Source organism: Myodes glareolus, chromosome 6 (genome assembly GCF_982192425.1).
Source record: "Myodes glareolus chromosome 6, mMyoGla1.1, whole genome shotgun sequence".
Lineage (NCBI taxonomy): Eukaryota > Metazoa > Chordata > Mammalia > Rodentia > Cricetidae > Myodes > Myodes glareolus.
The window spans coordinates 1792415-1816710 of NC_142031.1; the positions used below are offsets into that span (position 1 = coordinate 1792415).

General features: G+C 52.1%; 1 protein-coding gene across 3 annotated transcripts; it reads left to right on the forward strand.

Annotated features, from left to right (window-relative positions):
- The first annotated feature begins 10198 nt into the window (after window positions 1-10198).
- On the forward strand, window positions 10199-16655 carry Tnfrsf14 (TNF receptor superfamily member 14). 3 transcript variants are annotated; one of them, XM_087906782.1, is made up of 9 exons: window positions 10199-10217; window positions 10692-10805; window positions 11365-11473; window positions 11869-11994; window positions 12093-12248; window positions 12880-13021; window positions 14514-14683; window positions 15331-15362; window positions 15521-16655. In XM_087906782.1, exons 2-9 carry the CDS (start codon window positions 10701-10703, stop codon window positions 15611-15613), a joined length of 933 nt encoding a protein of 310 aa, XP_087762908.1. In that variant the 5' UTR covers window positions 10199-10217; window positions 10692-10700; the 3' UTR covers window positions 15614-16655. The 3 variants fall into 3 exon arrangements, with proteins under 3 accessions (XP_087762908.1, XP_087762907.1, XP_087762909.1); XM_087906781.1 differs by lacking the exon at window positions 10199-10217 and adding an exon at window positions 10222-10310; XM_087906783.1 differs by lacking the exons at window positions 10199-10217; window positions 12880-13021 and adding an exon at window positions 13022-13112 and having other exon boundaries at window positions 10384-10805.
- Window positions 16656-24296: the final 7641 nt, after the last annotated feature.

Below are 24296 nucleotides of genomic sequence, written 5' to 3' on the forward strand. Positions count from 1 at the left end.
TGCCTGGTGTTCCAGGCTTCACAGGGCTATGCGTGTTCATCCATCACTTGCAAATGCTTTTCTGGTAAAGGGGCAATGTCTGGCGGAGACGTTCAAGCCAGGCAGAAGTGAAAGCAGAAACAAAATGGACTGCAATGCTCTCCATCAACCCCCTGGGGGACATGCCTGGCAGTTTTTTCAGGATACAGATGAGAAGACACATGTTAACTCTTACAGACATTGAACATGGAGATTCACATTCTTGGGTGGGGTGTGGGTGTGGGTGTGGGTGTTTCTGGGAATCCAACTGGCCCTCACGCTTCTGCAACAAGCACTTAACTTTTACTGACAGAAATATCTCCCTGACTCCTGGGGACAGGGCTTCTGAGTTCATACTCTGAGCCCAATGCCTCGACGGTCTGAGGGTGGGACTTTAGGTGAGTAAGTAGGGGTCGTTAGAGTGACCTTAAAAACATGCTAGAGTCACCAGGGATGTCAGTGAGCACACAGAAAGTGAGCAGACAGAAGGTGCTCTTTGTGGCCGGGAAGAACGCGTTTGAGGGGCCAGCCGTGCCGCATCTTTGAGCCGAGTTCACACCCGAGTTCACACCCTGCAGAACCGTGAAGGTGTGACTATTTCTTCTTTTTGCCATTGAAGTAGATGTTTGAGACCGAGTCTCATGTATACCAGACCAGCCTCAAACTTGCCATGCAGGCAAAGACGATCGTGAACAATTTCTTTCGAGACAGTGGTCTTGTGTTGAGCCTGGCTGTCCTAGAACTCCCTCCGGAGACCAGCCTGACCTTAACGCAGACATTTGCTTGTTCCTGCTTCCAGAGTTACCTTGAACTCCGATCCTTCTGCCTCCATGGGCATAGCCACAGCACCCAGCTTGAGTGCTTGTCTTTAAGTCTCATCTGTGCTGTCTTGTCACGGTCACCAGACCAGCTCAGATGACCCCACCCCGTCACGTGCTTTCTGGATCTTTCTGTAGCCCTCCCCCCCGCCCTGATTGCTCTGCTTGTTCCAGAGCTTTGCTCAAGTGTAGTCACATAATGTGGTCCTTTGTGTCTGCCTCCTCCACACAGCTTGGGTTCAGCTTGGGTTCACACGGTTTATTCTGCCCTAGTTGCAAAGTCGGACCTCAGCTTGTCCCTCTGCTGGGAGGAAGAAACTGAAACCATTTCATTCTCAAGTGGCCTGAAGTGAGTCATTATCAACTTTTCTCTAGAACTTACCTACATATTTATTTGTGTGTGTGTGCGTGTGCACATGTGTGTGTATGCAGCACATGTGTGTGTGTGTGCGTATGCATATGTGTATGTGTGCGTGTGTGTGTGTGTGTGTATGTTGTTGTTGTTGATTGTTTTACTCTTTGACTCTTTGGGGGCTCGCCACCCAGCTCTCAAATAAATATACACAGAGTCTTATTCCTACTTATGAATGCCTGGCCTTAGCTTGGCTTGTTTCTAGTCAACTTTTCTTAACTCAAATTCTGTCTACCTTTTGCCTCTGGGCTTTTAACTTTCTCTATGTTTGTATTTCTTTTCTTTGCTTCTTTCTCCATGTCTGACTGTGTGTCTGTGTGTCTGTGTGTCTGGCCCTGATGTCCTCCTCCCGTTCTTGCTCCTCCTTCTCCCAGATTTCTCCTACTATTTCTTCTCTCTGCCTGCCAGCTCCGCCTACCTTTTCTCCTGCCTCACTATTGGCTGTTCAGCTCTTTATTACACCAATCAGATGTTTTAGTCAGGCAAAGTAACACATCTTCGCAGAGTTAAACAAAGGCAACATAAAAGAATGCAACCCATCTTTGCATCATTAAACAGATGTTCCACAGTGTAAACAAATGTAACACATCTTAAAGTAATATTCCACAGTATATGTGTGTGTGTGTGTGTGTGTGTGTGTGTGTCTGTGTCTGTGTGCAGGTGCCTGTGTGTGTACGTGTGGAGGGCAGAGGGTGACACTCAATGTTTTTCTCCATTTTCTACACTATTTTTTTCGAGACAAGGTTTCTCACTGAACCTGGAGGTTGCTGTTGTAGCTAGAACAGCTGGTCATTGAGCTCCCTGGATCTGTCTAACTCTTCAGTACTGGAATTCCAAACATATGCCCTCACGCCCAGTTTTCACGTGAGTGCTAGTGATCTGAACTCAACACTAACTAAAGTTAACAATTAACCCACTGAGTCATCTTTCTGGCCTTGCTTCTGACTTCTGGAAACATCTGTGTACATACCTGTGTGTAACTTGGTTATGTCCCTGGGAACTGAAATGCTGGCCACACAGATGGTATGTGTCCGACTCTGTAAGGCTTCACCCTACCGTTGTTCAGTGTGGTTGCACCGTCTAACGTCTTCACTAACAGTGCGTGAGAGTTCTTGTTGCTTCATGTCCTTGTGATGGATGGTTGGGCCAGAGCCTTCTAACGGTGGAAAGACCCCTCTTGTGGTTTTAACTTGAATTTTCCTAATGGCTAATGATGTATAGAGTGTCTTTTGTATTCTTTGGTGCAGTCAGTTTTTTTTTTTTTTGACACAGGGTTTCTCTGTGTAGCCCCGGATGTCCTGGAACTTTTGTGACCAGGCTGCCCTTGAACTCACAGAGATCTGTCTGCCTTTGTCTTCTGAGTGTTGGGGACCCAACTAGATTTTGTTTTTAATTTTGAGAGACAGGGTTTCTCTGTATTACAGCCTTGGCTGTCTTGGAACTCTCTTTGTAGACCAGGCTGGCCTCCAACTCACAGAGATCCACCTGCCTCTGCCTCCTGAGTGCTGGAATTAAAGGCATGTGCCACCACGCTTAACTAGATTTTCTTTTTCTTTTTTTATGTTAAGAGAAATTAGGTGAGTCGAGTGGTGGTTGCACAGACCTGTGATCACAGCCCTCGGGAGGCAGAGGCAGGCGGATCTCTGAGTTTGGGGCCAGCCTGGTCTACAGAGCAAGGTCCAGGACAGAAAAAGAAAGGAAAGAAGGAAGGAAGGAAGGAAGAGAGGGAGGAAGAAGGGAGGGAGGAAGGAAGGAAACCTAGATTGTTGGGGCTGGAGAGATGGCTCAAAGTGTTAAGAGCACTGACTGCCCTTACAGAGGACTAGGCTTCAAGTTCCAGAGCCCACGTGGTGGCTCGCCATCATGCAGCTGTCCCAGGGGCACTGATGGCCTCTTCTGGCCTCTGTGGACATGAGGGAACTCGTGTGCTGCACACACGAACATGCAGGCAAAACTCCCATACACATGAAAACAAAATCCCCTCCCCCAAAAAACTCTTTAAAAACCCAGCTAGCCCGTTTTTTTGCTACAGGTTAACACACTACCCATAGGCCCAGCTTGGGACAGTACTGGGTAGTGGGGGAACCTGGAGGAGGTGGAGCCAGGTGGGAAGAAGTTAGGTTCCTGGAACCATGGGACCCGTGATTCTCTCTCTCTGCTCCTCATCTGTGTCAGGTGAGCAGCTTCCTCCACAACGTAGTGCAGCCTTGGTGCCGCCGCCTCAAAGCCCTAGCGACTTTGGTAGCAGACAGTTTTCCTCTTTAAAAGTTGGTTATCTGAGGCATTTTGTTGCCCTCACAGAAAATCGAACAACATGTTTGTCTTCTCATTAAATTATATGAACTCAAAACATGTTTTGGCTTTGTGATTTATGTGCTGCGAGGATTTTTCCCGGTGTGTGGCTTGCCTCTCATTTCCTTCACAACAGACTCTGAAGTGCTGACAGACAGACGTCCTCTGTCTTCACAAAGCCCAGCTTCGCTTGTTTACTGCTTGTGTGATTTCTCTCCTCTCAAAGATACCCTTACCCGCTCAAGGTCGCAAACATGTTTTTCTACGTTTCCTCTTGGTCTTGCAGGTTGGACTTTTTGAGTCAGGCCTATGGTCTCTCCAGAGACTGGACTTCACTACAGTGCTAGAGATATAGGGATACACCATCGATGTCTTTACTTTCATTGCAGTTTTATTACTGTTATTTTGACCTGACATCTCACTGTGGTGCTCAGGCTGACCTGGAACCTTCTTTTATACGCCCCTCCCCACCACAGTGCTGGGATTATAAGCCCACTTTGATATTCTTTTTTTTTTAAAGATTTATCTTATCGTTTATTTATGTGTGTGTGTGTGTGTGGGCACATGCACGTGAGTGCTGGTGCCTACAGAAGCCAGACGAGAGCATCAGATCCTCTGGAGCTGAAGGTAGTGTGCGGTGTCCATTGTGGGTAGTGGGAACTGACCTCTGGTCCACTACAAGCACAGCAAGTGCTCTTAACCCCCGAGCCACCTTTCCGGCATTGAAAGGCTGCCTTCTCAGATAGCCAGTTCCCTGATAAAGTGCTGTCTCTGCCCATCGGTAGCCAGTTCTCTAATAAAGTTGTCTCTGCCATTGGCCTCTTTCATAACAGGCAGTATGAGGTCTAATATCCCGGGTCCAGCCACATTTTTCTACTCTGTAGATGACTAGTAATTTCTAGCCAAATTCTAGACACCGTTTAACTACTTGACCTGGATTCTGCAGGGCGGGGAGGCACCTCCTCTGAGGGATGCTGTGCGCTATGCTAGTGTGCAGCCAGCGTGGTCTCACTTTGCGCTCCCTGCAGCCGCTCTCCATGTTCTTCTCTAGAACTGCTGCATTCCTGTGGTTCTTCTCTAGAACTCAGACCCTGGCCTTCCCAGGGCTCACTAGCTGCCCGACTTACTCCCAGAGTAGTCCCACACCGGCGCTTGGGAGCTCTCCAAATTGGACCTGCGTCCCTTAGCTCTCCAGCAGCTTGCTGTTCAGGGCTCAGGGGAGCACTCAGCACACACAACTGACCACATGCGCGTTCCTGTTTCCTCCCTTCTGAGCACTATTTAAGCATCTCTGAGGCCTGCAAGGCAACACATTCAGGCCTCCATGCAGACACCACAAAGCTCTACAAATGCTGACCCATGACTCTTGTGACTCTTCTCCTGTGCTTTTTCATGTTGCCCAATCTTTAAAAACAGTTGATTCATGCATTTTCAGTTTCAAACTAACCACTTCTCTTTCCCCCACTTTCTTTGTTTCCTTTTTGAAGACAGGATCTCTTTTTTGTGTTTGTGTCAGTGGTGGTGGGTTCTCTGTGTAGTCCGGACTCACAGTCTTGTCTGCACCCAGAGTGCTGGACGGGTATGTGCCAACAAGCCAGACTCTACCAGGTCTGTTTTGGTGAGCGTGTGCACTGAAGATCTAACAGTCCTGAGCATGGCAAACATGGTGCTGACAGGCTTTGTCCTTTACTCTTCTCTCAGCCTTGCTAAAAACATCTCAATACATCTCCAAAGCTAGTCCGCATGACTGCTGACTCACTCCTGAGACTAAACACCAAAGTCCAGCAATCAAAATTAATTACACACCCGAGCACAGACTCTGCCGCTTTCTCCATAAAATCTATTCCTGCAAAACACACCCGCTTGCTGCCTGCTGCCTGTCTGCCTTGGTCCAGCCCAGAGGCAGCCCCCTACCCCTCTTGCCCCTCTAGGGTAATAAACGTCTTCAGTGCTGAGAACTTGGTGTCTGGGTGTGCCCTGTACCCAACTCTGAGGGGCACCCACTCTTACATGGACTGTTTCCAGTATCCCCATTATTCTCAGGGTAGCCATGTGCCTCCTTGTACACATTCCTCATGCTTGGCTATTTCTGAATCAAACTGGGAGTTGATGTAAACATACTTCCGACTTACAAACGATTTTCCAAATAGTTTTCCCTGGTGGGTAGTTCTAACAGAGGAGGGATGTCCACTGAGTCCATACACTGTCTTCTTAGCCTTCATGGGGTGTCCAGTGCTGACCTTCAGGATGTTTTCTCCAGGGAGTGCTCAGTCTCCTTCCCAAGACCCTTGCCTTTCTCCATCCCTGTCTTCACAGATTCCCCGTTCAGCAGCTGCCCATGCCTGCCCAATTTGGAGCCCAGGGTCTCTTGTAGCTCCTGGAAAGCTCCATGGATCAATGACTGTGGCTCTTTCCTAGATCCAGTTCCCTCCAGAAGGTCAGGGAGTCCTATGATCCAGGAGACAGGAGGAACCTCCCCGCTGATCCTCTGTGGCTGTCTCCTTGAGCACTGTAGGAGTGGGCACAGATTGTGGGTGAGCAAAGAACAGGCGCTGGCAAGAGATACCCAAGGGTGAAGGAGAGGGGAGACTTGCAGCATGTGAAGTCTGCAAGACTTCATGGAGAGAGGTGCGTTTATGGGCTCAGGATAAGACAGCGGGGCTGGAGCTCAGGACTGGTAGCAGGCGGCCAGGAAGGTGAGGGGCGGGCAGTTGGCTTCTATCCTGGTTTCTGATCCTATAGTCCCAGAGGAAGGTGGCCAAAGGTAGGCAGGAGCGGGGGAGATAAGAGGGCCACTGAGAGCAGCCGGAACTTGGAGCTGAACCAAAGACCAAGCCCGGGTGTCACACGCTTCTGCCTTAGCGTCTGAGTCCTGGAAAACCCCGGGGCTTCTCTCTCTGCCAGCATCTTCCTGACTGCAGCACACCCTGCACCTCTGTTCTCTGTGCAGCTGCTGTGCAGAGCCTCCCTGTCCAGTCTGCCTCCACCACAACAGCTGGAGAGGAGCCCCCCTGCTCTCACCCAGCCCAGCCCAGCTGCATCTCCGTGGTTAGCCTCCCGCACACATCTGACTTCTCAGTAGTTCTCTCCTGGATGGCCTCAGGGTCTGTTCCTCAGAGCTACGCTTCCCGTTCCCCACACAATACACAGCTCTCTTAGTGCGGAGTGTGTCTGTGCTCATGGCTGGCACTACTGGTGCTTGGCATGCCTCCCCAGCAGCGGACCTGACGGCTCAACGTGTGCCCTAACAGAGAATGTCTTTTCCTCTGTGCCATCCTCATCCTGCAGTGGCTCGTCTGCCAGGTACAGCCCAGAGCAGTCTTGAGCACTGACCCATGGGAGGGAGGGAACCATTTTAGAATGTCCCTTCACTGGGGAATCTTGGTGCTGGACTTCAAGGTGTACAAACAAGAACAGTAGGGTGACTCAGGACCTCACCTTCCTTTCCCAGAACTGAGATCAGATGTTTTCTGCATTTCGCTTCCCACCATCCTGACAAGAGAAAGAAGAAATACCATAGGGGGAATTCCAGATGCTGGAGACTTCCCTGATGGGGTCAATGTACCAGGGGCACGGCAGGGATGGGCAGCCCCTGTGGAGGTCACGCTGAGATTAGGGGATATCCTCCAGAGGATGTTAGGTGATAGAGACAGGCTCTGAGGAGAGCGTGTGGCTTGGGTCTTCTGCCCTGTGGAGATCAGAGTCTTGGCAGGGGTGTCTGTGTCTGTGATTGGATTTCCTTCTGTCTTAGTTTTCCATCTTCAGTCGGGGGAAGGGCTGCTGTGGCCCCCTCCCCAACCTCTCAGCCTCCCCTGGATCAGGTGGGCACCCAGCAGGAGCCTGGCCTCAGGGCATCTGGCTAGGATAGTCAAAGGGATCTTGGGGGTCTCAAAGCACATGGGGACAAGAGGCAAGAGCCCAGGGATGTTGGCACCTCCCGTCTGTCAGTGACTGAAGTCAAGGGGCAAAACCAGCAGGTGACAGCCACTAGCGAATGCTTTGTAGGTGGGTAAGACCTGGATCCTGCCTCTGCTGTCGACTCGGGCAGAGCTTATCTGGCGATGGGCATGGGATGGCTGGGGTTGAATGAGTGGCTGGGCACCTGTAAATGGAGACTGCTCAGTCTTTTTCCTCTTTGATAACACCACAGTCACCCCTAGCTTTCATTCAAGAGGTGGTGAGGTAATCCTACACATGGTGGAGAGTTATAAGGCGGAGGAATGGATCTCACAGAAGTCCTTCTGTTTAGGCCAAGATACGTACATAGATAACATGACCTTTATGCTGGCATCTGGTGGAGGGGCCGAGCAACTGGGCATTCCCGCTTCAACTAGGTGTTCCACGGTATTAGTAGCTCCTGTCTCTTGCTGTGTTCCTGACATGATGATGATCTCTGATTGTGTATCTTCTGGGAATGGTGGCTTGGGAACTTAATGGTGGGGGATCTTTGAGGTGCTATATTGGGCTCAGTGATCTCATTAGAATCCTCTGGCCTCCCAGTCAGAAGACAGGGAGATATCCTAGCAGCCCAGAGCCTTCCATGTGTTCTGAGGCACCCGTGAGTTGTAGGTTCACGTGTGGGATGGGGTACAGGGGCTGCCCTTCCCTTCCTTAGAAACTCCTACAGTGCTATGTTGGGCTGCCAGAGCAAGAGATGGAGGATGAAGCACAATTAATAAAAACTCAGAGAGAGAAATTGGGGTTCAACCTGAAGATCTGACAGCAAAGCAGCCAGCCACTGGCTCTTATCCCAACCTCAGTCCAAAATGGCGATCCTGCCTCTAGAATCTCAGAATGAGACTGCTTGTTAAGAGTTGTTTCCTCCCATTTTTTTAGTTGTCTCTAGGGCTGGAATCAAAGGCATGAGCCACTGGGATTAAAAGCTTGCGCTGCCTGGTTTCGATGGCAACTAGTGTGGCTACTGGGATTAAAGGTGTGTGTTACCATTACCTGGTCTGTAAGGCTGACCAGTGGGGCTGTTTTACTCTCTGATCTTCAGACAGGCTTTATTTATTAAAATACAACTGAAATTCTACCACATGAAGAGGCTATCCTTCCACAGGGCCTCAGACTACAAGGTTGGAAAATGAGTGGTGAGAATCTCATGAAGGCACTCATAACCTGGCCCCTGTCTGGTCCCCCACTTCAGGGCCTCAGGAACTGGGAGTGCCAACTCCTTTACCCGTGGAGGTCAGCAAAAAGCCTCTGACCCCAGGCCGGGGAAGCTTCGGCTTGACAGGGCACCTCTGTTCATGCCCATATAGAAACAGTCCTCCTGCCCTAGCACCCAGCTTTTCCTCTCTGGGTCTCCAGTTGTGACCTGAGGACACTAGTGGTTGTAGCCAGTGTGACATTTACCAGTGGATAGCCTTGAAGGAGATATCTGAGCAATGCTGTCTGACCCCAGTGCCTGTAGTTTGTAGAGGCATGTCCCTGTCCCCGTGTCCTGCTTTTGCTTTCTGTGACTTGTCACTCTGAACTGTCTGCTACAGACAGAGAACACGAGGGGCTGTGTGGATGGAACAGTCTCTGTAACATACAGCAGACTCTTTGGTGTCCCTCTGGGGTGGGATTCTAGGGGACTGTGGGCTAGTGTCCCGGCTAGTTTTATGTCAACTTGACACAAGCTGGAGTCATCTGAAAGGGGGGACTCTCAACTGAGAACATACTTTCGTAAGATCTGACCAAAGAGCATTTTCTTCATTAATGATTGATGTGGAGGGCCCAGCCCATTGTGGGTGGTGCCATCCCTGGGCTAGTGGTCCTGGGTTCTCTGAAAAGATGGGCTGAGCTGGTAAGCAGCACCCCTCCATGGCCTCTGCATCAGCTCCAGCCTCCAGGGTCCTGCCCTGCTGAGTTCCTGTCTTGACTTCCTCCAGTGATGAACGATACTGTGGAAGCTCAAGCCAAATAAACCCTTTCCTTCCCAACGTGCTTTTGGTCACGGTGTTTCATCGCAGCAGCAGTGGTAATCCACAATGGACCCAGAAATTGCTGTGGGTGGGTCTGCCTCCCAGGAGATGGAGGGACCCATGGGAGAAGATGGGAAAATGTAGAGGCTCCTGGACCCCATTTGACAGTAAGAATGGCAAAGCAACTAACTCCTCGACTCTGAGCCAAACCACATCTCCACTGCAGTGCGGTGCTGGAGCAGCCCAGGGCAGCAGCTGTGCTCCTCAGCGTATGGAAGTTTCCATCTGGGTCTCCAAGGTGCTCATCACCCAGAACTCACACGGTTGAAAGCTGTCTCCTCCTCAGCAGGCCCAACCTTGGCAACGGGAAGCTTGTCCTCTTAGGCTGGCTCACAGTGTTTACTGAACAGGGTGTGTCCTAGGTGTGGGCAAGCCCAGGGCTGGGTGCCTGCCAAGCCTATGAGGACGGAACATTGATCTGTGGTTAATTAATGGACAGCAGAGAGGATAGAGCCAACAGTGCAGGTCGAAGGATCTTAAGGAACTCGGTTTCCTGCGTTCTGTTGGGGTTGCTCAGTCCTCTTTGGAGCCTAGGTCTATAGTTGGCCCCCACCTCCAGGCTTACTGAGGTCCATGCTCAGAGAAGGTGGATCTGGGCCCAGCACACTACTCTGTAGTGAGAAGCCCCACCCACAGTTGCAGAAGGACTGTTCTGCCTGGGGGTCGGCGATAAGATGTCCCACTTCACCCCTTCCAGGGATAAAGGTTGGCTCCTATTCTTAGGCCCCATGTGCTCAGAAGTGTGTAGGCTGAGGAACTGGGCCGTGGCAAGCGGCATTGGGGAAGAACCCTCACAAGGTGACTGAGAAGTGACTAGAAGCTTCTGGGGAAGGGTCCTGTGAGAGGGGTGTGCTGGGAGGTGGGTCAGCAAAGTTCCCAGCTGCTTGAGGCTGAGGTTCCTTTGTGTGTCAGAAAACTCAAAACCACAACCAAAGTATTTGAAGTGTCCTGGGGGGCAGACAAGCTTCCACAGGGTGTCCCTGCAGGTTGGGACTGTTTGTGGGGGGCTAGTGTTCTCGTACCGCTGTGGCTGAGGCTTCATCTGGTGTTTTGGGGCTGGCCCTTCTAGATCACCCCCCTCCTTACACTAGGTCCCTCCCCCAGGCTGACTGGGTTGACTGGGTTTCTCTTTCATTTTCCCTTCTTACTCTATGGGCTGAGGAAGGTCTCTTTGTGCAGCCCAGGCCCATGGGGCTCCGGGCCTTCAGGGTCTTGGTCAGGAGCATGGAACCTCTGCCAGGATGGGAGTCTTCACCCTGGAACCAGGCCCCCACAGCCAACACCTTCAGGCTGGTGAGTCCTTGAGCCTTTTTTGTCCCTAAGCTCTGTTCTTCCAAGCCCAGCTTCAGCCACAGCAAAGATCACCCCAGCCATTTCCTGTCCCCAGAGAGAACATCTAAGTTCTTTCCGGAACACAATCTCCCGGGGCTCTTTGTTACTGAATGTCCAGATCTCTGGAGGCGATTGAGGACAACCTCATGTTGGGAGCCTACAGGCAGGCTGGCCCCAGGGGGCTCCACTCACAGACACCTGCTGTGGCTCTCATTCAAGAGCAGGTGGTGGTGCCCTGGGCATGGTGGCACTTGGTAGGCCCTGCAGAAAGAGGTCAGCACTATGCAGCTCTGCCTCTGAGGACAAGCACCTTCCTACCGTGGAGGTAGACATCAGGCCAGGCCAGCAGGAGCCAGGATGTCTCTCCTGTTTGCTCAAGTAGGCGACTGACCACCAGTCAGACACAGCTGCTCTCCCCTGGATCCTGAGAACTGTCCCCACCCCCACCCTGCTGGGGGAGCGCGGGAGCCTTAGAGATGGAGGGAAGATTGTGCTCTCCAATGTTCATCCCCTGTCCCAGGGGCTGTATGTCTTCCTTTGGAACTTCCTGTCCTGTGTCGCTGCTGAGCCCTTATGCAAAGAGGAGGAGTATTCTGTGGGGGACCACTGCTGCCCCATGTGCATCCCAGGTAGGAGCAGCTCCAGGAGCAGAGCTGTGCCAGGGACTCCTGGACGGAGCCTATTGGCCTCTAGGTGCTCAGTTCAGTGGCGCAGTGGGTCCGGGCTGTACAGTGTTCAGTCCGGGGATATCCCCTGGTGGTCTGGATTCCTCAGTCTCTGGGACCTTTGTGGTGGCACCGTGTAGGGTGGGCCTGGGACATAGGGAAGGCCCAGCATAACGGGAGGCTGAGAGTGGAAATGGGCTGCGGTCAGAGGCAGTCCTGGGTGAATTAGGAGGCCCCCCATTGTGAACTTCTGAATTACCCATAGAGGATACACAGAAGGCAGATGGGCCAATGGGTCCTGTGGGGTCGTTGTTTTGGTCAACCCCCAGCACTGAGGAACTGTGGGTCTGTGGCTGCAGGTTACCATGTGAAGCATGCCTGCAGTAATTGGACAGGCATAGTGTGTGCCCCCTGTCCCCCACAGACATATACTGCCCATGCAAATGGCCTGAGTGAATGCCTGTCCTGCGGAATCTGTGATCCAGGTAGGAGCTCTGTGGAGGTGGGCTGTGCGGAAGGCACGCCCTGGTGCACGGGGACAGTTGGAGGATGGGTGCTCTCATCACCCTGTCTCTGACGGCAGACATGGGCCTAGTGACCTGGCGGGAGTGCTCCAGCCGGGAGGACACTGTGTGCCGCTGCATCCCAGGCTACTTCTGTGAGACCCAGGAGGGAGACCACTGCACCACGTGCTTGCCACTCACCAACTGCTCCCTGGGACAGAGGGTACTGGAGAGAGGTGAGCTGGCTGACTGTAGGTTCCTCCTCTGAGGCCGTTCTTGTCCCAGTTCCCCTGCTGCCTGGTGTCCAGAAACTGTCCAGCTCAGGGATTGCGGAAGCAGCTGAAACCTTGACCACCCAGGTCACTTACCCCAGAGGAGTCCTGCTGGCAGGAGAGGCAGGAGAGCTATAGGCAGACAGGGGAAGGGAGGGTGAGAAGCAGAAGATGGGGAGGGTGAGAGAAGGGGCAGAGAGGGCAGGAGGCAGGGAGGACAGGAGACACACAGGGCAGGGACAGGCAGGAGAGGGCAGGGAATCTGGGAGATTCGGGGCAGGGAAAGGGCTTTCTGGTGAGAGTCAGGAAGAGGACAGAGGGCAGAGGAGGGAAGGGGACCTGGAACAGCACCAATGGCTCTCACTTCTGGTCTAACCTCAGCTATCCAGCCTCAACTCTGATGCCTAGCAGGGAGCCTGACTTGTAGGATAACCTAGGGCAACCTTGCTACTCACCAGATGTGAGTGTGAGGCCCGTCTTTGCTTTTCATCTGGAATCTGGCCAGGACACTCAAAGGACCCCTGGATTATTAAATCAGGTCCTTTCCTTGCCCAGGATGTCCTAGAATTACCCAACCCCTCTCACACATTCTCAGGGTGTTGTCTACCACCTCAGCGCTCAGAGAATTATGTGCTGGAAGCTTCTGGAGCAGACAGATCCAGGTCTCACCCCAGGGAAACCCAGCTTCCTGCCAACCTGAGCCCAGAGTTTTCTGCTTGTCTCTCTCTGACCCTCAGGTAATTACAGCCAGGACACTGTCTGTGCTGACTGCCCGACAGGGACCTTCTCACCTGGAGGGGCTCAGGAGGAATGTCTGCCCTGGACCAAGTAGGTGACCTGTACCTTTGGGTAGGAACTATTCTTTTCCCCGGGGAGAGGAGCACCCAAAGCCTGCAGAGCTGCACCCTTGATAGGCAGCAGTCAGAACAGCATGGAGGAGCCTGTGCTTTCAGCGACCATTGGGCCTTAGGCGGGAGGTCACAGGCTGTGGCCAGTTTCTACCATATGAATGTGGCACCCGGGAGTCATGGATATGGACATTATCATATTAGTTAGGGTTTCTATTGCTGTGAAGAGATACCATGAACCTGGCAACTCTTATAAATAAAGCGTTTAATTGGGGCTGACTTAGAGTTCAGAGGTTAGTGCATTATCATCATGACAGGCGGCAAGGCTTCATGCGTATGGTGCTGGAGAGGTAGCTGAGAGTCCTACATCTGGATCAGCAAGCAGAAGGAAGAAGAGGGTGACATTGGGCCCAGCTTGAGCATCTGGAAACCCAAAGTCGGCCCCCAGGGACACAGTTCCTCTAACAAAGCCACACCCACTCTAAGGAGGCCACACCTCCCAATAGTGTCACCATGAGTCTATGGGGGCCTTTTCATTCAAACCACCACAATAATGACCTCAGGTGAGGTCCCATCTCCGCCTAAGCCAGGACCTCTTTAAATGTGGGCCTCAGACCCTAAAGCTCACCTGAGAATGCAGGGTCTCTGAGGGTCTTCAGGTGTAGCTTCCCTAGGGAAGGGCCCAGTGGTCCCTCCTTCTGTCCTTGTCTCTCTTCACTGCTGTCAGTTCAGTTCCCAACTTTGCCCCATCAACCCCCTCACTCTCCTTCCCTCCTTCTCTTTCTCCCTCTCTCCCTCCCATTTTTCCTCCCTTCCTCCCTCCCTCCATTCCTTGCTTTTTGCTGTAGTACGAGTTCTAATTACTCTTAATAATAAAAATCCAGAGTCAGATTCTAGGGGCTGAAAACTGAAAGACCAGAGAAGCAGAGCAGTCCCCCCACCAGAGCTCCTACCTCAGACTGGAAAGAGCGTGAGCTCCTGTCTCCTCCCGCCTGCTGTTCCTCTCTTTGCCCAGTCCTGTCACTTCCTGTCTGTCTGTACAGACCTCCAGACCTCTGTGGCTAACTAGTGGCTGGCTCTGCCCTCTGATCTTCAGGCAAGCTTTATTTGTTAGGGTACAAACAAGGTGTCACCACGCTTTGCTGCTTCCCCCCTTCTCCTTCCTTGGTCTTCCTTTTCCCTTATTTCTTTCTTTCTCTGTCTCCCCATAAGGGGCTTGATGACTGTGGCAGACCTGAGTCCTACCTCAGAGCTGTTGACCGCCCGAGTGGTTCTGAGCTTCATGGACCCTGCCTTAGCCCTGCCACACTAACAGCACCCAGTCTGCTGACCTGTTCCCCGGCCTAGGTCCCCACTGAGTCCCTTGGCTGCTCTCTCCTAGGTGCGATGCGTGGTATCTGAGAGAAGCAGAACATGGGACCAGCAGCACAGACGTCACCTGCTCCTTCTCCGGGCTGTTCTACTTTGCTATTTTTTGTCCCATATCTTTGGTCTTTATTTTGGTGGTTGTCACAATAGTTATCTACGTTAGAAGAAAGACATCACATACCCGTGAGCATCCTTTCAGGTCTTACAACCCCAGGAGGGATCCCAAGGGTCCCTCTTTGTGCAATGACTAGAGGTGGGCTCTCCTTAGAACCCAGCTGTCAGGTGACCTCTCTGGGGCCCTCCCCTCTTTCCCCTTCTCTCCCTCCCCCACCTTCTCCCTTCCTTCCTTTTCTCCTTCCTCTGTCTCAGCCATTCTGTGCTGAGCTGGGTACCAGAGACCTGCTTGCAGACCAACTCAGGCCTGGGAAGCTCATCATGGTTCAGGGAAGAAAAAAAAACCCACCAAGGGCCAAACAGGCCACACTTTTGGCAGTGAGGAAGCATACTCCTGTGTGCTCACCTCTGGATGTTCCCAGTATAGGTGGCCTCTTCCTAATCTCTGAGGGGGTCAGACAGCCCATCTCCATCCCCTACTCATGGGAGTGAGGGAACCCCAACTCTGTCCAGTTGACTTTGGCCTCCAGGAAGGTGGGCCTCCTGTGGGTTGTGACACATGTCCACGCTCACTTCCTCTCTTCGAGAAGGTCAGACTATGGGGGTAGACCACACAGCTGGGAGCCCAGAATGTGGGTTCTGCATTGCTGTGTACCCATCTCCCCTGGCCAGTCTTGCTTCACCCTCTCCCATGACCTAATGTCTTTGTGTTACAGGACCGGCGGCCAGGGAACTGGAGCCCTTGCAGGTATCCTTGGTGGAGGTGTTTGGGTTGGGGGAGGAGGTCCCAACAGCGTGAAGGACCCAACTCCTTGGTCTATTCTGAGCTTTATCTGTCCTCCAGAACTATGCAGCCCCTGGCTTGGTGCCTGAGAGGCTGGACTTCACCCTGGGTTTCTCTGGCAGAGGCAGAAACAACACAACACTGTGAAACTTCCTGTCGCCGAGGTTGGGCCTGCTGAGGAGGAGACAGCTTTCAACCGTGTGAGTTCTGGGTGATGAGCACCTTGGAGACCCAGATGGAAACTTCCATACGCTGAGGAGCACGGCTGCTGCCCTGGGCTGCTCCAGCACCGCACTGCAGTGGAGATGTGGTTTGGCTCAGAGTCGAGGAGTTGCTTTGCCCTCCTGTTTTCTTACTGTCAAATGGGGTCCAGGAGCCTCTACATTTTCCCATCTTCTCCCATGGGTCCCTCCATCTAAACTCCTGGGAGGTGGTGACCCAAAACCTCCAGGATCAACGACAGCTACCACTGACCCTACTGCCCAGCTATTCCTGTCAGCTCACAGCATCCAGCCTAAACCCTAGGCTGCTGCCTGCCCTGAAGATGTTAGGCCTAGGCCTGAAGAGGTGAGCTCGTGAGCACGGCCTCCTGGGTCTGGGGAGCACTCCGTGAGACGTGAACCAGGAGATTCATTTATTTTGAGGATCTAGGGCTGCAATCCCAGACCTTGCCCATGCAAGGCTTTGCCACTGAGCTATATTCCCAGCTCTCTCTTCATTTTTATTTTGAGGCAGAATTATATGAAATTGTCTGGGATCACTTTGGACTCATTCTGTACCTCGGGCATGCCTCAAACTTGACCTCTCTACCTCAGCCTTTCAAGTAACTGCGATTACCTCTGTGGGCCTCCAGGCTGGGACAAGATTCTTTTCTGTTCTTTTCTTCTCTTTCTGGTGTGTGTGTGTGTGTGTGTGTGTGTGTGTGTGTGTATGCAGGCTAGAGGTCCTTTGTGTGATATTCCTTAGAAGCTAACTATCTTGAGTCAGCCTGGGGCTCACAACTCAGCTAGACTAGTCTAGTCTGCCCTGAACCCATCTCTGTCTCCTCAGTGCTGGGAGGAGAGGCAGACAGCACTACACCAAACTTTTTACGTGGATTCTGGGGATGAACTTGGGTTCACGAAGTCACGTCCTTACGCTTGTGGGGCAGTTTAGTGACTGAACCATTTCCTCGCCCTCAGAATGATTTTCTAAATTACATTTGTATATTCTCTTATTTTTCTACTTGTTATAAGAAATAAATATTTTTGTTACGTGCCCTGTCTCTCTGTAGACGTCTGTGTCTCCTCAAACATTTGTCCTGTGATTGCGACGGTGGCTACTCCAGGGTTCCTGTGTCAGGCGGCCCCTTGGTGAGGGGCATCCACGGGCATCCTTGGGTTTTTCATCCTGCTCGCTGGCATTCATTCCGTCGCTGCCTTGATTTCTGGCCCTGTACCAATAGGTGTCTATGAACGTCTCACATCAAGTCAAGCACTGTACTCTGGGCTCCCTTGTCTCCTTGCCCCGGTTCTGGCATCAGCTCTCCAAACGACTGTTTGTATCCACGAAAACAGTGTTGAGGCTGAGACTGTGGCCAAGTGCATTCTTTCTGAGGTGCACAGGGGTCAGCCGTGGTTGTCAGTTTGATTGAGTTCAGGGGTGCCTTTGAGGTTAGCAAGACACATTCGGAGTACACTTGTGGAGCATCTAGAGAGGGTTTGCTGAGGGGAGATTCTCATCCTGAGCACGGGTACCACCATCCGATGGGGTGTGTCCAGGCGGGAGGAAAGGGAGACAGAAACCCAAGAGCACAGCCTCCCTCCCCCCCCGACCCGCTCCCTGGGCGCTGTGGAGTGAGCAGTTCTGCTCTGCCATACACATCTGTTATGGATACTGCCAAACCACAGAAGTAATGGAGCCGGTGATCATGGACACCACCAAAACGGTGAGCTGAAACACATCCTTCCTCCTGGAAGTAGTTCCCTCAGGGATTTGCCACGGTGATGGAGAGTCTCACCGACGCTCCATGTCCCAGTTCTGTGTATTTGTCTTTTCATCTATGTTCTAGTTCCTGTTCTGTTGTTGTGAAGACACACTGTGAAAAGGCAGCTCATAAAAGGAAGCGTTTAATTGAGGGCCTGCTCCCAGGTTCAAAGGGTTAGCATTATCATCATGGTAGGAAGCAGACAGGCTTCCTCATCCACAGGCAGGAGAGAGATACACCTCTGTATCTATCACCCATCTATCTCCTCTCTTTATCACCTGCCTTTTCTTATCTTTCCTGTATCTTTCTTCTTTATCTCATATAATCTGGCTGTTAACATACTCTCTAGGTGACTAGTAGAATGTGTGTGTTGTTGCTTGTAGTTCAGGGAGTTGAGTTAGGAGGAAGAGATGGGCAGGTTGTATAAGTACCTGTCATTTGCTGATACAGGTGGACTGCAATCAGACTGTAGAATGAGCCCGCAATAATGTCTCACAAAGAGGACATAGGAACAGGAACCTGGTGATCATGAGGAGAGCCTCCAGTAACACAGTGGCTCTGTTCACCAAAGGCTCATGCCAACTTTAAGTGTGTGCATGGCTGTAGCTTGGCCCTATGCAGTCTTTCTGAGTCTTCATTCCACGGTAGCCACTGACCTGCCTGGTCTGTGTTCAACAGATGGTCTCCCAGCAAAGTAAAGGAGACAGAATCGTCGGAGTGCAGCGTGGAGTCTTTTGTAAAGACTGCTATCAGCACCCGGATGTGCTTGATGCCCCTAGTGTAAGCTTGAAATGAACCAGGGAGACCAGGCTTGCGTGAGGTCACTTTTCTCCTGACCACTTTCTAAACTCTGAATTCTGATCTAAGTTACAGGGATCAGCGTTCTGCCGCTCAGGCCCATAATTCTGTCTGTTTAGGTCCCCAGCAGAGTGCCCGTTGTATTGTTCTAGATCTGTTAACCTCTGGCTTTGCTCTGACTGCATCTACGGCCTGGTCTGTGAACACAGGGCCCAGGCTGCCCTAGAACAGCACCTATGGACTCTGGATGAGCAGAAGAGACATTGGAATCACTAGGAGGTGGGGGAATGGTTGTGAAGCAAGGTCGGGGCACAGTGGGGCCTGAGCACTGTTCTATCTGCTGTTGTCAGGATGGATGAACAGAGACACGAGCAGGGCGCTGAGACCACTGCCCTCTTCTGCTCTTGCAGGGCCCTCTTCTCTGCGCTCTGCCCTCCTACAGAAGGACAGGGCATGCGTGATCAACCAAGCAGAGGCAGAGTTCATACCAACTCAAATAAATGGAGGCCTGGGAAGCTGTGTGGCACCGTGTTCTTCGTGTCCCTTGAGCTGGCTGTCTGAGGCTGTGGAGAGTTCTGGAGATGCCCAGTCTGGATCCACTTGGAGCTAGGGGGTCCCCAGAACCAGTGTCTCCAAGCCACATTTACTCCTGTTCCATGAGAGGCGCAGTAGGACCCCAAAGGCTCTCTTGGTCTCTGTATCCAGATGTCCACACAAGATGCCTGCTCCAAACGTGGTTTTCGTTTGATGGTTTAGCGTCCGGAGGATCACTTCTCCTTATGAGAAGTGCCAACTCCTGAATCCAGGAGACAGTGACTGGGGAGTTTGCAATTTCTGCTCAGACTGACTAAGCTGAAGCCCACCTGTGTGAGTCAATACCTGATAAGAAACAACCGAAGGGGCAAGGGTTTATTTTGGCTCCTAGATTGAGAGCCTCATCCGTTATGGAAGGCAGCAGCACGAGGTGTCTGGTCACACTGGAGTGGAGGATGCTGACACCCAGTTTGCCTTCTCTTTATTGAAGACCCTTGCTGGTGGAATGGTGCCCCCTCACCCCTGCTAAGGGGGTAACCAACCCTAGGGGCTGGTTTCCCACCTCAATCAACCCAGTCTAGGAACTCCTTCGAAAGATGCCTAGAGGTCTGTTTCCATGGTGATTCTAAATGATGATAATCACCATTAGCCATTACACTGCTGGATTTAGAGTCACAGCCTGTGCCCCAACAAGACAGATTTGGACTCCTGTCCTTGAGAAGACACTTTAAAAAGCTAAATTCATAGTGAGAAGCAGAGAAGGCCCTACCAGCTTCCATCATGGTGGTGTCTGCACTGTGAGACAGGGCACAGGACAGGGCTGTGCTGTCTCTTCAGGTGCCTGGAGGACAGGGCAAGCTTAGATCACAGTGTTGGGCTGTCAGCCCAGCTTCTCTTCTCCATGCATTGTGTGACTTTTGCCCAGGAGACAAAGTGAGCAAGTGTGCCCAGATAGGACACTGAAGACCTTAGCCCTGCAGGTCCCGCCCCTGTTGTGTGGCCTCACATTAGCTGCCCTGGAACAGTTCCAGGAGGGAGGTGTGGTCCACAGAGGCTGGCTGGGCTGGGGGAAGGGAAGGCACCGAGCGCCTGCAGGGCAGGGCGGCGCAGAGGCTGGTGGGAAGGAAAGTGACAAGGTCCAGCTGAGGCCTGGGAAGTGGTCAGGGCAGGAATCACCAGAGTGGATGGAGTCTGCAGAGGGATTCAGTGACGTCCATCTTGCTGCTCCTGACCTGAGGTGGAGTCAAGGCAGAGGCCAGGGCAGTCCTGCTAGGCCACAGTCTCACCCACCCAGACCCCTTGTTGCATCTCCTGTAAAGTGGTCAGGCAAATTGGAAATCTCTTTCCAGAAGTTTCGCTTCTGACTGGCCCAAGCTTTAGGCTTTCTTTTCTTATAGAATGAGTTCTGGGCCATTCCAGTCCCCTGGGATCCTTGCTTCAACAGTCTGAGAGTCAACGTGAAGAACAAAATGAGTCCTTAGAATAGCTTCCCCTCTGCCAGATTAGTTACAGCCACATCACCCTTCGCCTCCCCTAGGAGACACTTCTACCCCAGGCCACTAATCCCCAGAGCCCAAGAACTAAGACTGGCCCTACAGCCAACCAAGCCTAGGCCTCCTGAGTGACATTGTCTGACCTTCCCACATGAAGGCTCTCACCTGTTGGTACCTTGCTTCTTCTGCTTGCTGATCAGCCCTGGGGCTTCCCCAGGTGGCCCTGTGTGGCATGGGGGAGAGGCTGTAACAAGCCTGCTTCTCAGTGGTGGTTTCCCCAATCTGCAATCTGACCAGCCTACATTAGTGCGATCCCTGCACTGAGACAGGGCACAGGATGAGGCTGTGCCGTCTCTTCGGGTGGATGGCTGGTGGACAGGGCAACCTCAGCTCCCAGTGCTGGGGTGTCAGCCCACTTCTCTTGTCCATGTATCGTGTGACTTTTGCCCAGGAGATGTGAACAAGTGTCCAGTTATCCCAGATCAGAACTCAAGACAGATGAAAAAAATATACTACCCAGGTCTAGCTTAGAGAGCCTGTGCATTGCTGCTGCTGTTGTTGTTACTTACAGAGTACGGACACTCACAGTCAGCTGCATCAGTGAGACGTCTACCCCCACAGGAGAGACGGCTCAGGACCGCCACAGCTGGGCATCATCAGGACTGGCTTTGACACAGAGTTTGATCCTCTCCCATGGAAACTTCTGGGAGCTTGAGAAGTTCAAAGGGCTGCAAGCTGGGCAGGCACAGTCAGGGGCCTTCTGCCAAGGGGATGTCTGAAAGGATAGAAGAAGCAGCTGAGAAGGGAGAGAGGCAAGGGTCTTCACCCTGGGAAGTGGGGGCAGAGTGCCCCTGGAGGGAGACCTGCCTGGGCAGATGCAAAAGTTGTGATATCCCTGTGCTCGGCCCCACCTAGTCAAACCCGACCTCATCTCTACCGCACAAACAGCCTTATCAGCAGGGAGCGGCTGCAGGTGTTCAGTGCCTTATTCTGCTAGGGATGCCAAAACCCTGGTCTCTGTGGTGCCTCCATCACATTTCCTGAACGAGGGTCACGGCCGGGGCCTTCTAGGTGGGTCTGGCTCTCCTGAACCCCTTTCCTTTGGGGCGAGGACAGTGCAGAAGGGCCTGGCGTAGCTCTAGAGAGCTGGGCATAGGCCTTTACCCCACGAGCTGAGAAGCCAGGCACTGCTATGGGACCTAGAAGTCTGAGGTGGTGGTTGGGAGACATGGGGACAGAGAGAGGCCTGCAGCCTGCCACCTGGACTCCAGGACCGAGCATTACTACCTCGTAACTGTGTGAGTCCTTGGTTCCGAGTTTCAGTAGAAAGTTTCTTAAGTGTGGAAGTTGTCAGAATCAAAACAGAGGCACCAGTGTCAAGTAGGAGATCAAGAAGGAGAGCGTCTCCCCTCTCAGCATTAGCCCAGAGCGGCCACCGCAAACTCTTGGCCAGTACAGCAGCCTTGTATGGAAAGCGCTTCTGTGGGAAGCCCACCAGCCCCTGTCTGTTCTGCCTTGGGCTGGCATCATTCTCATCTGTCATCCTCCATGGCATGGGGCAGGCGGCAACCTTGCCCACTAGCCTCAGCCTTCTTCAAGTTGGATACTTTTACTGTTGTATGTATATGCTCCCTTGGAATGTTTGGTCATTCCTGAATCCTTTGGAGAACTGCTCTGCTCGTCTTCAGGTTAACAAGATTTGGGGGTGCAGAGAAGAGACACAGAAGAGACGACAGTAGGAGGGGACCTTGGACATAAAACCATGCAAATGTTAGGGAGTCACTGTGCAACCTTTCTTGCCCCTTGGCAGGACATGGTCTTTGGAACCACCTGCTTTACATGTAAGAATACTTGCCTACATGTATATCTGTGTATCACGTATAAGCCTGGTAGCTTTGGAGGTTGGAAGAGGGAGTTGGACCCCCTAGACAGGAGCATGAGAGGACTGTGAGCTACCACATGGATTCTGAGAGCAGCCAGGACTCTTGGCCACTAAGCCATCTTTTTAGCTCTATTTTTTTTAAAGACAACTTTTGGTTTACAGTAAAGTGATCCAGAAGGCCCAGTGTTAGACAGCTTTGTGAAACTGTGGGAAAATATCTGAGAAAAACTCAGCAGAGAGAAGATTTACTTTTTTACTTTTTTGTTTTATAGTTTCAGAACCTGGTTAGGGAGCTGAGAAACAGAAAACTTCCCACTTCATGGCCATAACAAAAGAGGGAGGAGGAACTGGAGACAAGATATATTTGTGTGTGTGGTCTCTGAAATTCTATTTTCCTTTTTCCCAGCATAATATTTTTATTAATTATCTGGGAATTTCATACAATGCACCCTGATCACACTTACTCCCCATTCCTCTCAGGTCCACCCTCCCATCCAGCCCCTCCACCAAAAAAAAAAAAAAAAGAAATGAAAAAAAATAAAATAATAAAAAACAAGTCCAGTTTATGTAGCCCACATACTACTCACTGGAGCATGGTCAAACTCCTAGTGCCAGCCCCTAAAGGAAAACTGAGTCCTTCCCCAGCTCGCCCCTCCCTGTCAGAGGCCCTCATCTGTGAAGAGCTACACTTCAGCGTCTTTATCAAGGATTTTAGAGCTCTCTTCAGTAGCTTCATATCCGAACTGTATCTTTTTGGAGGTCGGGCAGAGGTTGTCATACAGCCTTCACTGCCTTTTTTGCTCAGTCATGAGTCTGTAGTCATCAATACCATTTCAAAAGGAGCTCCCTTGCCCATAGCAGCCGGCAGCAGCATGGATCCCAGACATCAGCAAGCCTCCTGGCGGCAGCATGGATCGTGGAAGTCTTTTGAGAAAACTTAACCTAGGAAATGGACCATTCTTCATCTTGGACATATTCTTGTTGCTTACAGTTGGGGTGATCATGTGACTGTGTCCGGGAACAGGACCTGTGTGAGTTCCAGGCTGCTATGTATCACCTTGTCCTAGGTACCTGCCGTTCTGCCTGTAACCTGGGCACAACCACAGCCAACACTTCAGGCTGGTGATTTCTTGAGCCTTTTCCTGTCCCTAAGCTCTGTCCTCCCAAGCCCAGCTTCAGCCACAGCACAGATCACCCCAGCCATTTCCTGTCCCCAGAGAGGACATCTAAGTTCTCTCCAGAACACAAGCTCCCGGGGCTCTTTGTTACTGGATGTCCAGATCTCTGGAGGCGATTGAGGACAACCTCATGTTGGGAGCCTACAGGCAGGCTGGCCCCAGGGGGTTCCACTCACAGACACCTGCTGTGGCTCTCATTCAAGAGCAGGTGGTGGTGCCCTGGGCATGGTGGCACTTGGTAGGCCCTGCAGAAAGAGGTCAGCACTATGCAGCTCTGCCTCTGAGGACAAGCACCTTCCTACCGTGGAGGTAGACATCAGGCCAGGCCAGCAGGAGCCAGGATGTCTCTCCTGTTTGCTCAAGTAGGCGACTGACCACCAGTCAGACACAGCTGCTCTCCCCTGGATCCTGAGAACTGTCCACACCCCCACCCTGCTGGGGGAGCGCAGGAGCCTTAGAGATGGAGGGAAGATTGTGCTCTCCAATGCTCATCCCCTGTCCCAGGGGCTGTGTGTCTTCCTTTGGAACTTCCTGTCCTGTGTCGCTGCTGAGCCCTTATGCAAAGAGGAGGAGTATTCTGTGGGGGACCAGTGCTGCCCCATGTGCAACCCAGGTAGGAGCAGCTCCAGGAGCAGAGCTGTGCCAGAGACTCCTGGACGGAGCCTCTTGGCCTCTAGGTGCTCAGTTCAGTGGCCTAGCGGGTTCAGGCTGTACAGTGTTCAGTCCGGGGATATCCCCTGGTGGTCTGGATTCCTCAGCCTCTGGGACCTTTGTGGTGGCACTGTGTAGGGTGGGCCTGGGACATAGGGAAGGCCCTGAGAGGTGTGAACCAGGGAGTTGGCCAGTGCTTCTGTTTTCATCACAGATCCACAGTATCAAGACACTATCCTGGGTGCCCCGTGCCTGTATGATTGGTATCACCCTTGTGAGGATACCCTGTGTGTGTGGGGGCCTGTCCGCATCCCCACAAAGATCCTGCACTTACACATAGTATATGCGGGGAGTTGGCCTCACCCCTACAGAGGATGGCCCTGTCTCTCTCGTGCC

Excerpts from the sequence above, each read along its gene's own strand:
- Tnfrsf14 (XM_087906782.1), top strand. The coding sequence starts at position 10,701 with ATGGGGCTCCGGGCCTTCAGGGTCTTGGTCAGGAGCATGGAACCTCTG. Across the intron at positions 10,806-11,364 it reads CAGCCAACACCTTCAGGCTG|GGGCTGTATGTCTTCCTTTG; the intron begins GTGAGTCCTTGA and ends CCCCTGTCCCAG. Across the intron at positions 14,684-15,330 it reads AAGAAAGACATCACATACCC|GACCGGCGGCCAGGGAACTG; the intron begins GTGAGCATCCTT and ends TTTGTGTTACAG.